Source organism: Hermetia illucens, chromosome 4, assembly GCF_905115235.1.
Source record: "Hermetia illucens chromosome 4, iHerIll2.2.curated.20191125, whole genome shotgun sequence".
NCBI lineage: Eukaryota > Metazoa > Arthropoda > Insecta > Diptera > Stratiomyidae > Hermetia > Hermetia illucens.
This window is the reverse complement of record NC_051852.1, coordinates 52,644,810-52,662,429: the sequence shown is the minus strand read 5'-3', so window position 1 is coordinate 52,662,429 and position 17,620 is coordinate 52,644,810. Positions and strand designations below refer to the sequence as shown.

General features: G+C 39.5%; 2 protein-coding genes across 7 annotated transcripts in view; both read right to left on the bottom strand.

Moving 5' to 3' along the window:
* Positions 1 to 7,013: 7,013 nt before the first annotated feature.
* On the bottom strand, positions 7,014 to 8,490 carry LOC119655860 (WD repeat-containing protein 74). The gene is made up of 3 exons (XM_038061980.1): positions 8,295 to 8,490; positions 7,235 to 8,240; positions 7,014 to 7,179 (listed from the first exon to the last, which is right to left on the bottom strand). The coding sequence occupies exons 1-3, from the start codon at positions 8,380 to 8,382 to the stop codon at positions 7,080 to 7,082; spliced, it is 1,194 nt and encodes a 397-aa protein (XP_037917908.1). The 5' UTR covers positions 8,383 to 8,490; the 3' UTR covers positions 7,014 to 7,079.
* Positions 8,491 to 14,356: 5,866 nt separating this feature from the next.
* The window catches only part of LOC119654184, a 189,054-nt gene continuing 185,790 nt past the window's right edge, over positions 14,357 to 17,620 (bottom strand). For all 6 annotated transcript variants that reach the window (XM_038059374.1, XM_038059375.1, XM_038059376.1 and 3 more), the window contains one exon: positions 14,357 to 17,604. In XM_038059374.1, coding sequence (XP_037915302.1) covers positions 16,591 to 17,604 — 1,014 coding nt within the window. In that variant the 3' untranslated portion in view covers positions 14,357 to 16,590. The remainder of the gene's footprint in view (positions 17,605 to 17,620) is intronic.

Below are 17,620 nucleotides of genomic sequence, written 5' to 3'. Positions count from 1 at the left end.
GAATTTCAACCAGCTTAGTCCAATTTAATGTAGAACGTGTATTAAAGCACTTAATTTTGACGAGACTGTAACAGTAGACTAGGAGACAATCTATTCGCATTGCTTCCATCCTTGTTTATAACCCTGATTTTATTTCGATATTTTTATGGATGAATTAGCTGATTCCAAAATCTCTCTGCCACCTACCGAATTTTCTCAAAAATACTAAATTTGATGATCTAGTAGTCTTTCCAAGCCCTTTAGTACAATCGAAGTTAGACTGATCGGTGGGAAACTTTTTGCATCCGTGTAGGTGGAATAAAATCATGAGCGAAGCATACGTCGTATATATTCCGAACTACAGGCCCAGGACATCCATTCCTTCCATTACTAGAGCAGGAATGATGTCACCTGGGCCTACAGATTTATGTCTATGGAATGAGTTAAATGCCCATTTTACTCACTCAAATGGCACTATTTTACAGCCAGTCTCTCGGTTGATGATCGTTTTGCCAGCCTTATGCTTTTCCTCAGAACTTTCTAAACCTCTTTGTACCAACTTCACCCAACAGGTAATTCAGATTTCAGGGCTCGGTTTAGGAGTGCCCTTGTCGTTCTCCTCTGTTTAGCCAAAACCGAGTTTCATTATGGAATTTTACTTTTCTTTGAAGTACTGAAAGCTTCTCATGCTAGCTATGATCGTCTAGGTTGTTCTCTCAATTCCGGCAATGAATCTAATGCGTCTCGCAGAAATCGTTTGTGTACACAAAACTAGTATCCATCGATCATTCCCAATGAATAAACTAAGAGCAGTGAACCATAGCACGGCAAAAAACTGGGAAGCGTTGAGAGAGTAATGAAAACTGGAATTGAACATACCTTCAAGAATCGAAACTATTGGGGGTAATACTTGTTTAAATTATGGCTACAAATGGACTAGGAGACGGCAACAATATCATAATAAGAGCAAAAATTCACCTAATACTTTACTACTTGATGTCGAAAATCCCTCTGCAACCAGTGAGATTCGACAATTCGAAGCAAAAGAGTTTAGCAAAAGCTGCCCTCTTCCTATATCAGTTCTGTTGGACCGTTGATCCGTTTTTTTTCAAAATTCTCTTCACACCGGACGTTCCCAAACGCGCTCTAATCACAATTCAAGATTCTCTAATAAGCCGATGGCCTCATAATTTACACCTCCAGGAAGGGCGTAGTATGCCGCAAGACCCTTTGAATTTATATGTGAATGAACTTGACTGATATAAGTGGAAAGTAGCTCCCAAGCTCCCCCAAGTCCTAAACGCATGTCTTCCGAGGGAACAGAATGAGAATGAATCCGAAAATGTCTCCTTGTGGAAAGAACCTACCCTCCAACATCAATTCAATTCCCATTTCTAGCAAACAACAAGTCATCCATCTAGGCGTCACAATCACTGTTATCGTTCCGTCCATCACACCTCAATATTTCTAATTCTCTAACTCCACCTTGCATCTTTGCTGTATATCGTATTTTTTCCTGCAGTTTAAGATTTTTCTTCCACATCTGGACAATGTAACATAAACATTCCAATATCCTAATACATGCATACAGGGTCGGCAAGACAAAACTGTAATTTATAGCTTTCTTGGCATATGAGTAGACAGACAAGTTAACGACTGATGTCTGACCATCAGTGGGACTGCCTCCTAACCACTAAAACGACTGAAGTCGCAAAGCTGGAGTCGCATGGCTGAAAGCATCTTCCTTGGACGGTTTAAGCTGTACGACTTCATTGTGCTACTGAGTAGACAAGTCGCCCATACCACTACCAATTGTGAAAAAAAAACGAATGCAATCCTTCATTTGCACTTTTTTATTCTACAGTAAAAAATTCGTTACATTATGATTTATTCCTCTTGATCTGTTCCCTTGCAACCAAATATATCAACTTTTTATTGGTGGCTGCTCCGAATTTGAAAGAGTAAAATTACATATACATATACCATATGATTCTAGAAAAGCATCTCTAAGCATATTGTGAAGGCAACAGACAGATAGTATTAATATATAGTTGCGAATATTCCCTAAAATTTATTTTTAAACAGCTCGGGAAACTCGAAGCTGGTCCCTTTAGGTATGAAAGGATTTAGGTTTTCACCTTCAGTGGGCGAGAGTTGTATGCGCCATTTTTAAAGAAATACTTATTTCCGTTCTGAAAAGTATTTTTTATCGACAATAGTCCACTGACGTTAGAATCTGGCTTCAAAGTGTACATAAGTTTACTTAAAATAGATATAAACAAATCAGAAACCGGTAGCTCTGCACTTCGGGTGTAAGTTTTTTTGAGGATTTTTTATTTGTTTAATTATTTATAGAATATTTAGTGCAAGATCTGCACATTGCCCGCAATGTACATGCATTGAATATGTCCGAGTATTTACTTCACAGTTCCCTCAAAGTGCACTAATTTCACACGATGGAGGCAACTTTCACCTATATCAACTTGGTTAATAATAGTAGGATTTTCATCAAATTTTCAATATCATGCTCCATATTTTGAACTATGTTGCTGCAATTTTTTTTTATTTTAGAATCAATTTCTCCTTCATCAATTAAGTAACCTCTTTCCAGCCCCCGCGCTCCTACCCTTCATACCTGACGTCAAAACTAGGACCGGCATGGAAGAATGCCGATCGATCCTTTTGAAGATACACCTCCCCCCTCCCCACCCCCGCACGCTGAACAAATATTGCCATACACACCGAATCACACTTTTTCATTATCAGGATAAAGTCTCAAGACGAATTCCAAAAAGCATCTGTGGAATTTTCGGAAAAGGATCCATTGTGTAGAGCAATCATTCCCAGGCTCTATGCATCTCCTCCGAAAATTTTATCTCAGATCAATGATAAGATAACGTCTCGACTGTGTGCTGATGTGTCGCTAGTGCAACTACAATTACTTGTGTATTGTGATACAGTTACGGTCAGCAGATTCGCTTTTGTGTTATTGGTTTGAGTAACCGAAGAGATCTACCATGGCAAATTCGTTTGGAACGTCATTAAGGCAAAACATTCCTAAGCTAACTCAAATCAGTCCTGATAATGGCAAATTGAAGAATAAAGTGCAGAGGGTTTACCAGAACTATGCCATCCCAAGTAAAACGACCTACGCATGGCGAAAGTCAGTAGAGCATCACTGTAACGAAAGCAAAGGAATATTGGAATAATCTTTGGGATTTGCTGAGTATACCGTACATTGTATAAACGGAGATTACCTACCTTGCCCTATTTCTTACTTAGCACTTGGCCTTCTACAAACTCATAACGTCAGTTATTAGTCGAACGGTGAGTGTGCATCACATTCTATCCAATGAACAGGAAGGTTGGTAAGCTAGATCAGAGGTTGGAAAGAGCAACTCTTTATCGACTCAATCGACTCGATTACGCCAAGACTTTTGAAAGCGCCCCGCAACATGACTGATCGATGTCCTATGTCTATATCGCATTGATCTGAAGTTACTAAATTTTTTGGCGACAAAGCAGGAAGAGTAGCATACAACTTGTCAGTTACTAACAACTGAGACGCCATCCGCATAGCAAGGGCAATCCTTCAAGGCGATTCAATGGGCCCCTTTGGGTTTGTTTGGCACTGAAATTTCTGTTATGGCTACTGAAGAATGTTAGAAGGCACGGTTTTGCAAGTGCAAATTGACACACTTATATACTTAGATGACATCAAGTTGTATGTTGATGACCATCTTAGAAGTCTGTTGAGCATATTTGAAATGTGATATTCGAATGGACTTGTGTCGAATACAACATCTGCAAAGGTCATCATAAGCCGCACGCCGAACATAGCATTGGAGATCTCCGCGCCCAAGGTATGGCAGAGACAGTTTTCTACAAGTGCCTAGGAATACCGCAAGGAACCCACATTCGCTCTGATGATTTGAAGGATGCTCTGCTGTCCGAATTCCTTTTAAATAGAAAGCTAGTTCTGTAATCATGAACGGAGTTGAGCGACTTACACGTAAATATTTATATAAGCGTATTTCGTAAATGGCATTTGTTTATGTGTACATCCTATCTGAGTCAATTATCCAGTTCAAACAGGTGGTTCCTGTTTACTTCAGACACAGACGTAAGTCGGCCTGTTTTTTGACATAGACTATCTGATGCCTGAGGCAAACTCAAACGTTTGTCTGACACAGAAACAGAATTTGTTCAGAACAGTCATTCAGCTGAGGCAGACATTTGTTTGAAACAGTCACAGAGATTTACCTGATTGGAAATTGAGGCAGACTCAGGCATTTGTCTGATACAGAAACTCGCTTTGTCTGAAACAGACATTTGTCTGCCTGGCTTGTGTTCGTATTCATATGCATAGAAAATCATTGTACGATAATCGAATTTACAAATATTATATAAATATGCCAAACTCTACTACTACTACTCAAATAAGCGCACTGGATGTGTTCGGAATATTGGTGTGTGCGAAGAACGATCAGGAAAACGTCCAACGACGGATACGAGCTACTATGCCCAAATTGCGAAGGCTTCACCCAAATTCTGGCGTGGAACAACTGAAATCGACTCATGACTCGGAAGCAGAGGTTTAATTGACGTTGCGGTACGGCATCATCACCAAGTCGACTTGCTTCGCGCTCATTTTTACAGCAAGGAGCAAGCGGCAGTGCATGTGGTTTCTTGTAAAGCAAATTGCGCGCTGACACCATTTAACTTAAAGGATCAATACCTCAATACTCTGAATGGGGTGATATCCGATCGAGAGCGGATTGATGGTAAAGGTAATTTACCGTAACCACGTGAATTGTCTCTGGCAGCCATCTGTCGAACAGACGGCTGCGAAGCTCTGTGCTGGCTTACGTGCGCGATCCAAAACGGCGTGGTCGCTGCCCGTGCTTATAAAAAGCTGGTAATGGAAAAAAACGGGCAAAATGATGCACATACATATGCCTGGTGATTCATTGAAACCCTGCGCTGGTCAGAGGAACGTGTCCGGTTAACCAATATGAGCAGTAGGCACTACTCCATAGTTCTACTTACGGCATGTATTGGGACCGAAAGTGAAGATGAACTATAAACCACTGACTCGTGAAGGTAGTTCATAGCATTACCTAAATCCTTCAAGGCTTTCTTAGATGTTCTGCGACTCTCGTACAGTCTAGTTCAAACCATTCAAAAGTACACTATTCTTCAAACGTTCTCGATGCTGCGGGGGAACGTTCTTATTCTTTTTTAGGTAAGTGAATCGTCCGTTTCTTTGGCATTAGTGCTAGTGCTAAGCAAAATCTGGAAAAATCATTGCAATCTGACCATTAGTTGCACCATTTTTTCTTATACTTCAAGACCACCTATGAAAGCGTAGCAGAGTAAAACTTTGTACCGTTATGAGAGAAACTACGAACTGTCCAGACCGAGCAGGCCAAACGAGATCGTGGGCTTCCCATTAATGAAGGTAAGACGAAATACACCGTGCCAACGTCAGTGCCAACGTCAGCACCAAAAACAAAAGGAACAATATGTTGTGGCGCGGAAGGATTCGCGGCATTCGAAATTCACTCTCCACTCAGTTTAGACCTCACTACAGGAGTGAAGAGCAGAGTGCCATGTAGGTGACGAAAATGTCATATTTGAAGAAAAAAAAAGAGAATGAGTTACAAAAAAAAATGTCTATACAGACTAGACATAGTTGTCATAAATCAATTAAATTATAATTCCAATAAAGTATATCGCATATCGCGCGGTGAACGATTTCGTACGAAGATATAGGCCGCAGACAAGTCCCTGTAAAGATGACCATGAAAACATCCTAGGTAACCCCGACGATATCAAGAAAATATGGATGAAATACTTTAAAAGCTGTACAATCAAGTTGGAGCGCCAACAAAAAGTACAGCTTTAACGAACCCGGAAGTTATAAACAGCACACCAGTCGAACCTCCTTCTATTGAAGAGGGGAAAGCAGCCATGTGCGGATAATCTCCGTAAACTTATTTTCTAAATTTGGAGAAAAGGAGAATTACCTGACGACTATACACAAAAAAGGAGACAAACTTATCTGTGACAAATACAGAGACATTTCATTGTTGTGCACGTCCTACAAGATCCCTTCGAAAAAGACGATCCACGATGAACCAAATTTTCACAGTCAAACAACTACTGCAAAAGTGCTACGTGTTCAATATCGACTTTGTGTACCTAGGAGTAAACATAGCGAAGGATAGTAGTGAAAAGGACGAAGTTCAGCGACGAACAATGATGGCCAACAAACCATACTACTCAGTTCTACATATAAGGAAAAGTGAAAGGGTCCACAGGAAAAACAAGCTCCGAATCTACAAGACTATAATACGACATGTGCTACTGTACGGCTGTGAAGCGTGGACTCTAACGCAAGCGTTAGAGAAGTTCATCGACAGATTCGAACGTAAACTTCTACGTCGTATACTTAGACCGGTAAAAGATGGAGCCGACTGGCGAATTAGATACAACCATGAATTGTACCAGCTGAAGACACAGCAACATTGATGGGGGTAAAACTACGAAAATTAAAGTGGACCGATCACGTAGGACTGATGGACGACAAGCGAACACCTGGCAGGGTATGCAAAGGCACACCCAAAGGACACCGCCCAGTGGGAAAGTCGCGCAAACGTTCGAAGGATTCAGTGGACGAGGCCGCAAAAAGCTGCTGAAACTTTCCAACCGGAGGACGCGATTGAACGATCGAGATGGCTGCAGGAAGTCTATCCTGGAAACCAAGGGCCAGTTTAACCTGTCGCACCGCAGAAGAAGTTGGAAAATCTAAATCTTAAGGACAAGGCAGAATTATAGTGTACACCGTTTGTTAAGCCGTTAATAACCATGCAAAATGAACATTTACACCAACAAAGTACTTTCCATAATAAAAATACATCTGCGGAAATAATGCTATTCGACAATTCAATTCCTGCCACTTTTCAGGCCATATGCAAGTGGAATCCATACGGATCAACCTAACTTCAACAATGTATCAAACAGGAGGCAACTTGGATGATAAAAACATTTCCTTATATTTAGCTTATCAAAACGTATCACTTAGGCCTATTGCAGTTTTAATGCTTTTTCTTCTTTTTCACGTCGTTGGTCTTTGATTTTCTTTTCCTTTTGGAGACTTTACTCTGCAAATCATCACCTCCATCCTTTTCCGCGTCTCTGTAATGAAGGCATTATATCAAAAATCAGTTTAAAAAAGACTCGAACAAATTACCTTATCGTAGGCATTTGATCGAACAGAGCATTGTACTCGTCGTCGTCGTCGCTCTGCTCATCTCCATTAGCTTCCCCAACAATTAAAACGCTGTCGTCTTCCTCACCTCTACTCGCAACTGCCGCCGTCGCATCCCTCACCAGCACCCTCGTGACTTTCGATTTCACGTAACACTGGTACAACATAACGCAACTGTCCGTTTGGTGAACGCGGACGTACCTGTCCAAGCTACCGGACACAATGAACTTCCCGCTATGATCCAAAGCCAAGTCGCTTACACTTCCTGTGAATCCCTTGTAAGTATGAACGAAATTTTTCATGTTTCTTGTGTCGAATGCCTTCAGTGCACCCATCGTTGTGCCGCAGTACACGTAAGGATCTTTTGCAATTAAACAAGCAAAACTCATTTGATCTTCTGCAGAATACAAAGCAACGGGACGCCTTTGCGCCCGAGTGTCGTAGTAGCGGACGTAGCCGTACCTAGAACAAGTGCTCACTCGATTCACGTCAAGGAAGGCCATGTCACTGTCCCAAGTAGGAACTTCCAAATTCAGAAAATCATTGGGCAAGTTCTTAGAGCTGAATACCTGTTTCATGCTCTCCAGATTGAATATTTTCAGATTGTTCTGCCGCTCCTTGCCGCCGGTTGCAACCAGTTTCCCATCGAAGGCACACTGACGCATCCGGGACATACAATCGCCCGCCGTCAACACTGTTGCCTCAGGATCTGTTAGGATGGATAGCTTGCCGCTTGCAAAGCCCGCAACCAGTTTCCCATCGTACCGGTTAAGACCAACGATTGGACTCTCTGCCAATTCTATGTTACTTGTGTACTCGTTCGAAGGCAGGTCGTAAATTTTAACGAATTTATTGAGCCGGCCTATTAGAATTTCAGTCTCTTCCTGGTTTCCATAGCTCAGAGCAGTGATCTTCGAATCCTTTGTTAACGTTTGGATACTCTGAAGGTTCGTCTGGGCATGTGGGTTCTCAGCCGCAACGTCCAGCTCTGGAATGAGGTGTAGAATTAGCACATAACCTGCGAAGAACGAAATCAACTTACTTTTGAAAGAGCCAGTATGAGTGCCCACATAGATTTCATGGTTTTCCGTGTAATTGGCGTTTTTCGAGTTGGCTGTTGTCCACTTCATGATAGAAACTTTATGAAATCCTAACACGAGACGACGAATGTAGTGAGCGGGGCCCACATGCTACAACCAAAACACGAGTGTTGACATTTGCCGAACATTAGTAAATAGTAAAACAGAATGACGTTCAGAGTTTCTCAAACTTTAAATGCAACTTATTTTAGGAAGCACACTTAATTATTAAATGTGAAATTAATAAACAAAAGTTATAATTTACAAATCAATTAACGATGAGAAATGTTTTGTGAATACGGGGCGATTGCATCTAAAATAGTGGAAAAATTTACATAGCACAGCAGCAGTGTAGCACATTCCCATAGAGAACTTTTCACCTTGGAACACAATTAATGACTATTTACTTTTTGGGACTTGATTTATTATAATAAAAATTGCATAAACTTTTTGTTACTTCCAATGTGACCGTGGAGATGTCTAACGAAAGATCTTAATGAGTATTTTCTACAAAAGATCTTATTTTTGAAAGCAAAATAGGGTAGCGAAGGATCAAAATGTATATACCTGAAACAAATCAGAACTCATTCTCCAAAAGCGTCTAACGAAAAAAATTGTAGTAATGTGTCTGTATAAAGTTCAAAATACAACCCAGGCATACGCTTGCTCAAATAAAATTACTATTAATAAAAAATATGGATACCTTTCGAAATTCACTAGAAAATCCCCCTTAAATTTGCGCTAGGAGAATAACATTTATAGAAATACGAGTCATATTATAACCGATAACAACTACGATGATTAGAAGAATTTTTGGTCCCCTAAATGAGGATGGACGATTCCGTAGCCTACATAACGACGAAATCTATGAGCGATACCATGACCGTCTGGTTGTGGATAAAATCCGGCTCAATAGGTTACGGTAGGCGGATCACTTAATCCGTATGGATGAGGATGATCCAGGCTGGAAAGTTTATAAGGGCAATATCTATGGTAGAAAAAGAAGACGAGGCAGACCCTGCCTCAGATGGAGCGATGGCGTAGGTCAGGACGGCAGACAGCTTTTAGGAATATAATTGGTGGACCTTGGCGCAAAACCGGGATGTCTGGAGTTCCTTATTAAGACAGGCCTAGACCGGATACCGGTTGTTGCGCCGTTGATGATGAATATAAGTTGCGATGCCCGAAAAGTTTCGTGCAAGTCCTACTATAATTAATAATACATTGAGAGGGAGATTAGGAGGTTTTCATAATCGACTGTTTATTGTTACAGTCAAAAATTTCAAAGTGAAATTCGTGTTGTTTTAGATTTTATGAGCGCGGAAGCGAGCGCTTATCAGGTACAGGCTCGAGCACCCTTACGCAGTCTTTTAGTACTATGTAAATAGCGTAGTTATTAATACTTGGCGTCAGTCCTACGAGTGCTTTTGGATTTGTTGCCACTGTATTGTGTTGGAGAACTCACCTTCAGCGGAATAATGCCGCGTAACCCTTTTATTCTTGACTCAAATTTTTCAAAAAAAAATCTCAAAAGTAGCTCGGAATGATAATATAATGTCTAAATTTGATTGAATTCCAGTTATTTTTTTCTACTAAAAAAGTCATTTTTTTCTACTAAAAAAAATTCTGAAAACATACGTGGAAATAGCCCTTCTAATGTAGTTTCCTCCCTTAAGTGTTTCGGGTAAATTTACTCCACCCTGAACCATCAAATATATAATATGAAAATAGACAATTATTTTTTTTCAATGAAAAAATCAATACTTGTTTATATTTATACAGTAAAATCCCGATATTTCGTATTTCCGGTTAATGGTTACAAATTCGCCGGTCCCAAGAGAAAATCCTGATGAGTCGTATAAAAATGCATCTCTCGGTAATTCGTATTATTTTTATGCTCGAGGTCAGTTAAAAGTCTTATAATTCGTATCTCCAGATTAAAAACTTTGCTAATTCGTACTGTATTGAAAACGGGAGAGAGAGCAGTGATAAGTGCGAAATAAATGTTTCCTAGGAAATCATGCAATCCTTACAGAGTCGGAGGGGAATTTTATTGATCTGGTGCTCAATTTTCTTTCTAGAATTTGTTTCCGTTTCTTTGTGACATGTAACCATCCCTTAAAAAAATAAACTTTCTATTGATGAGAAATAACAAATCATAACACCATGACGAGTGACGGTAAACAAATTGATGTATTCAAGTGTGTTGAAGTCTCCCGCTCAATCACATCAATCCTGAAGGACAAGGACAAAATCACGCCCCAGATATCGAACAGCAAAGTAGACATTTTTGTTACATATTTGCATTACTTTTTATGTAGGGCATTTTCAACTTTTTTATTTTGCACTCCCAATAATTGGCAATCCCGATAGTTCGTACCAAATCGTCAATCCTTTGACGATACGAATTATCGGGATTCTACTGTAAATCGTCTACTACACATTATATGTAAAATCATTAAACAGGCAGGCTATATGCAATTTCGAATGGAAATAAAGAGAAGCATGCACAGGTTCCCAATTCTCAAATATTGCGTGGGATATCCCATAAAGGATCTAGGCGTTTTTCCTCGACAAATTTCAAAAAGCGGTTCTGGTCTACCACAAGCAATAAAGCCATTAACAATCAGGCAGGGAGCGCATCGCACATCAAAAGTGTAAAGGCTTGTGAACATGACAAAATGTAAGTTGAAACCTTCACCAAATCCTTTTATTTTCTAAAATGTACGCGGTGTTTTGTGGGTTACTTATCTGTTTCTTCAATAGAGTTGGATAAGTGGTACATGTAATATCACAAAAATGATATCAATGTAAAGTGTAACTTCACATTACCATCACCAAGCACGATCAAAACATCACCCAACATCATCGCATTATGAACGTAATGCTGATATTACTTCTGTGATAGGTAATATTTTGTAATGTGATATTACATTACAAAACATCACCTAATATCACCACTTTTCACAGTGCAAGTGGCGGCGGCAGTTATCGAGTGCCGAGCCGATGCCGACGCCGAGTATTGCTTACGGATCTATTGTAGTTATGATAACCTATTCTTTTGGGTGACTTCGGACTGGTATCAGGCTGCCTTTGGGCTGGAAAATGTCGGAGCGCAGATTCTTAGGTTTAAGTAATTGATTTTAAAAGTTATGACTTGATAAAGCATGTTGGCTGCTGTGTATGGGGTTAAACTAAGTAATATTTACTAGTACAAGTGGCCGAGGAAACTCTCGAGTTCCAATGGCGACTATCGGTTGCGAATCTGTTCTCTCGACTGGCTTTGGGATGAAAAGATTATATCGGCTGTTGCCCAGCCAAGATAATAAATAATGATTCCCTGTTCTATGCATATGAATATATTGTATGCAGTATCTAATATCTGATATGGGATCTTTTCTTTTTTTTAAGCTTAAGCTTAAGCTCTTCCATGATACATCACCATCATTATTTCACACGTCAGGAAATACAAAACAAATCAGAAAAATGTCTTTCGCTCTAGAGGATACTCTCGACCGCAATATCAGACATTATAGTTCGATCCATGCATCTGAACATAATCATCGAAACTACAACGTTTCACTTGTTGCATTCATTACAAATACTTTATCGCCTTTTTTACTGTAGTTGAATTCCACCGTAGTGATTCAATGTATATCAAATGTATATATAATCATTATCAAAATTATTCAGAAAACCTCGTAAATTATTTACATCACATACTAGAGGGTTTGAAGCGATGTACATAGTAATATCCTCAGTAAAATAAAAACATAATTCTGAGATTAGAGAAAGAGAAGAATAATGTATAGCTTAAGTTACTCCACCCTGCTAAATCTTACTTTATCTCTTTAGGTAACAGGTCCCACGACAACACCCCGACAAAAAAAGCGCATTGAATTTTATTCCTAAAAAAATCATATCAATTAACAAAATTCAGAAAAATACTAAGGCGTCCACTTTGATCGTTACATCATTTCTCAAGCAAACAAGTCAGGGCCACACAAATCCGTCGCTGTGCACTATATACTGGTACCTCCACTAGTGATACAGAGATTTTGAGAAACGAGACGGAATGATCTCATTTTCACCAATACAGACCATTACGAGCGTGGAAGCAACATTGGATCAAATCAAAAATACGACCAGCAAAGCAGCTTGCGACCACACCAAGCTTGGTAAACAGTTCATTAACCGAGATCATTGGTTTTGTAATGATGATGAAATCTCCCATCACGTGATTGAAGAGAGTAGAGCGCCATCTGATGTGCAAGGAAACACAATTGTTCCAATATGGAAAAATAAAGGCAGTCTAGCCGAATATATAAATTACCATTCGACTCGGTGTTGTCCCATACCATGAAGATTTTTGAACGCATTCTTGGCAACCGTGTTCACCACCACCGCTCAAATTACCGTGAGCCAATCCGGGTTTATCAAGAACTGCGGAACTACTGGCGCAATACATGCTGCATGATTATTATGCCGAAACAATGTGAGAAGCAGTCTCTACATCACATTCCTAGATCTACAGACGATCTATGACTGCGTGACACACAAACTCACCGATATGAATTGTGACAGCCCCTAATGCCATAAGATCGTGTTCGCTGGATTTAATTGCTTATTCGCGGTCTGAGGTCCAGCGAAGTATGGCACGTATATCAACATCGCTTGGGGTGTCTGTGGTTCTTGGTATGCACACTCAATACAAAATCCAGTACTGTTCTACTCGATTCAAGCTGACAAGTTCTATTCAGCTTGAGTCCAAGTGAACTACCCCAATAGAATAGGGACTAACACTGTAAATGACAGCCATCTACCAAGAACTGAGCTATTTAAATATCTCGGATCAATACTATAAGCCAACGGTAAACTCCATAAAATAAGTAGCTTTCCATAACTACTGCGGTAGTTGTCCGTCTTGATGCCCTCCAGGGTTCTGAGTGCTATCGACAGCCAATAACAACAAGAAGTTTTTGCATTTGGAACAATGACATAACACACTATGATCACGTCCAAAATGCGGGCATTCTAGATCGATATAGGGTTGTACATACGGTAAAACAATAGCGAGAGGCGTTTTTGATGATATAGTCAAGCAATTCGTGTTGACGAGATGTGGAACTGGCTAGGATTGACCTGAAGATTCAAATCAATCGGAAACAACCTAAAGGCCGACAGATATAGCGATGACTTAATATGATAGTAGATGATTTGGACTATTGACTTAACCTGAACCTGGTCTATGACCAAGAAAAATTACAAATTCGACCTAGTGGAGCCGACTCTGCCACCGAACCGGAAGGAGGGTAAACTCACATATTAAGATCATTGAAATCAAAGAATAATAAGCTCCTGAGAGTACGGGGGACAACGAGTGGCATTTTTTTTCAAACAATACGATGCAGTCAATGCTTGGGAAATCATATTGTCACATTTGGTAGAATGGAAGATGGTACCTTGGAAATGATGTTGTTCACACTTCTTTTCATTCTACCAAACCAATGATGATAGATAGACATAGATCTCTAGTATGATGTAGTTACGCCGTCTGTTAGAAATTCTTTGAAAATACTTCACACATTCAACATATAACACAACATAGTTTCAGAATAGTGTACACCTCTTTGGAATTCGTAGCAAATTTCACTCATAAGCAAGAGCCAGCAGCATAATAGATAGCGGTGGATCATGCCTTACGAGTTTTCGACTAACTACACACAATCTTCGAAAATTGACGCAGATTTATTTCTGTGCATATTAGAAATTTTGATGAATGCATCTGTTCCTTCGAATACTAACCGTCAGCCATTCGTAATTGTTTTCAACTGTTGATTGTTCTTTTGGAAAAAAATTCTTATTTCCACGTTTTCGTTGGTGTGAATTTTCTGGATCCATAACTATCCTCAGCGGCGTAATTTGAAGTTAAAACCAGGCGAGTTCAGTTAATTATTTAATAAATTCTTCTTCTTTGCAATTAATTCTTTTATACACTTTTCGAGCGAATGAAATAAAGATGAAATAAAATATCCTTAGATTTATTTTATTTTTATTTGTTTCCTTGTTAAATGTCTCTCATCAATCTCATGCTCTGAACTTTTCTTTACCGCGATCACTTTCTTCTTGTTCATTATCATCCTTTTGTTTATATTTTTAACTAAACTAAATTCATTTATATAATGCATATGTTTTCTGTTTTTTTTTCATTTAATAAGTTCTTTATGTATTCATATTTTTTGTTTCCTTTGAATCTGTACTCTTCTCGATCTAAGTGTTCATATCTTTTTCTTTTTCTTTCACTTTACTCAGTGTATTTTATGTAAAAAACAGATAATTGTATACATATTTATAAAAAAAGGTTTTACAAACGAAAAATTAAAAGCAAAAGGAAAAATGTTGCAATTGCATCACTAGTTCGATACTCTCTATTAGCTAAATTAAAATCGGTTAAAAAACGAAATGATAAGTGGGAAAACAAGAGACAGATACAACGAAAATACATTCAAACTTACACATCGACGAAATAGTGAAGAGATGATCACTAAAAATAAAATGTAGACCTTTTTGTTTGTAACTATTTTTTCCTTTTTTACTTACACAAAGCCCTAAAGATACGAAATCAGAATTTTACATTGTTTATTTCCACTTTCTTCAGTGTTCTTTTTCTTTTGCTAATTATTTATTCTTTATAATGAAATATTTCCTTAAAAAACTAAAAATTTCCTTCTCTGTGTATATGATTATAAGTATAGTTAATGCTTATATTTTTTGTTTATTTTTCCTAGTTTTTAAATTTTTTTTCGCGCTTTTCACTATTTTTCTTATTCTCAATATTACAAGTATCTAAGATGTAGCATATCTTTATGTTCATATTTATATATTTATATATACTTTTTATTATATTTTTATTTATATATAACAGTTTCAATAATCATACTCCTCTCGTCTCGCTTCAGACAGTACTTAAGTAAATTAGGGGAAATAATTAAAAATGTACACCTTAAAATGTAGAACGAAATGCAAAGTGCAATAGAAAAACTATTCGAAAGTTAGCTGTTCATCTTTTCTCCTCACAACTGATATTTTACAATTTCAAATCTAGACAACGTTCAACGATACACCTTACACGTCCCGAACCGACTCGCGCGCTCTTTCGCACTCACTTATCTTTGACTTAATCGTAGTCAACTTAAACGTACTCAATTAAAAAAAGAAACAGTTCCTAGACGAAAATTAGTTAGATAAAACGACAGTGTGAATACAAATCAAGATGATCCAAACTTGGCGAAATAAACATTAGTTCTTATTCTGTTATCTATGTATGCGTACATTCCGTTTGTTTCCTATGTGTTTAACGTAATATTTCTAGCTTCTGCGCAAACAATTTAATGCAAGTCTTAAAACTAAAAATTATTTATTCTCGAAAAAGGAACGGAAAAAGTTCTAATTAGCACGGGTTCTTGCCTTCTTTGTATGATGACATAGCGCACCGAACAACTGCGGGTGGTTGACTGTCTCTGCACATAACCGTGCGTAGTAGGTTGCAGTGAGATCTAATTGAAGCGCGTATAGCCTGCCTAGTAGAGCTTTCCGCTGACTGGGGGTGACAAAATGTAAACCATCGGCGAGTGTCGTCAAGTGATGTGCCTGTCTCCGATATGAAAAAAAAGTTTCGAGAATTGGAGTGCGTGGCCAAACATATTTTCAAGCACACCAACAATTATCATGTCAAGAAATCGCTTTGAACTTAAGCCGAACAACGATAGGTGAAGTACTACGCTTCGAAAAATAAGCCTTCCACCTACACAAAACAGTGTAGGGAGACATACAGAGGAAAATTAACCCGAAAATCCATTGGAATAAAAATGCCCGAATAAAGTCAAATGATGAATAACTTCGGCCGATCCACCCGCCAGCCAACCTCATCCAGTCAGTATCGCTTGCTAAAATATGCAGAGAAACAAAGCCACGAGAAAGGAAGCAAACCATACACTCCTTTTTTTCTTTTTCCATTTCTTTTTCACCTACTCCATTCCCCTTCCACATTTCTACTATTTCATCAAGCAACGTTATGAAACAAGCTATAGCCCGTATTCCACAGCCAAAATCACTGCCACCAATAACCATTGTCGTTATCGTTAATTTCACCCTCATGTTTGATTCCCGCCTACTAACTGTCGTTCTCGCAATGTCGCCATCCCTGCTGTCGATGTTCCAATCCTTTAGAACTAATCCCATCGCCAACATCATCGGCAACTAGTCTTCATCACTTAGAGCTTCATAGTGAGGAACCAGCAATGGTTTCGGTTCGGCTATCGCCTGTTGTGGTGGTGGTGGTGGCACACCACTATCCACTTTTTTCGAGGATGGAGGTGGCGGCCCGGACACATTCAGAATGTTGTACGGATAAGCGCAAGTCGTCGAGGCGAACGTGGTTACCGGTGCAGATTGTTGTCCCTGATGTGGAGGACACTGTAACGGACCGTGGGAGGAGTCATTATTCGGGGTCATTGGCATGCCGCTACTGCTATTGCTCATACTCCGGCGATCATCTTCATAGTTAACTGGTGTAGAATTTCCACCCATGCCACTACCACTATTCGGTCTCCCGTCCATTTCCCTTGCATATCCACCAACCTGACGGAGGCCATCCTGTTGGTCATGGTGGCCCTGCATATGGCCGTCATCTGATGGCCTGCGGTCATCTTCAGTTCGCATCGCTTCTACGATCCGGTTTTTAACATAACAGTCGAATGCAACTTGATGCGACGGTGCTCCCCCTCCCATGCGTCGATCTATTGGTGAACTACTCGCAACAGGAGGTGGTGGAGCTCCATGTACGGTTGAATAGTAATGTGACTGGGGCATAATCGAAAATTTGTTGCGAGGACTCTGAGGCTGCGCCATTCGTATTATTTGCCGTTCGTCAGGCGTTCCGGAACGACCATGTGATGCTGATTTGTTGCGTTCAGCTGCAGCTTGTTCCGCTTCTTTCTGTTGCATTCTCCGTCTATGCCATTGATCCGTCGTTACAATAGGTTCTTGCATAGTTGGCATCATGTAGGGTCCACCTCGCGATAGAGTAGGATTCGGCCCAAAGTCCTTGGCAATTATAGAGTCCGTTAATTCCCCTAAGGTTATCGTTCCTACCTCCTGCTTTCTGCCTCGATCACCATCTAACTCTACGTTTATTACATTCGGTGAACTCGATTTTCCGTTGTTTTCCGATACGGAGATTGAACTTGAATGAGGTTGGTCACGAGCACCATACTGTAATGAAGCGGAA

What these genes read in the sequence shown, in the direction of transcription:
- LOC119655860 (XM_038061980.1), bottom strand. Translation starts at nt 8,382, where the DNA reads ATGAAGTGGACAACAGCCAACTCGAAAAACGCCAATTACACGGAAAAC. An exon ending in TCATACTGGCTCTTTCAAAA is followed by an intron (nt 8,241 to 8,294) that starts GTAAGTTGATTT and finishes ACCTCATTCCAG; the next exon opens with AGCTGGACGTTGCGGCTGAG. An exon ending in GATCAAATGCCTACGATAAG is followed by an intron (nt 7,180 to 7,234) that starts GTAATTTGTTCG and finishes CCTTCATTACAG; the next exon opens with AGACGCGGAAAAGGATGGAG.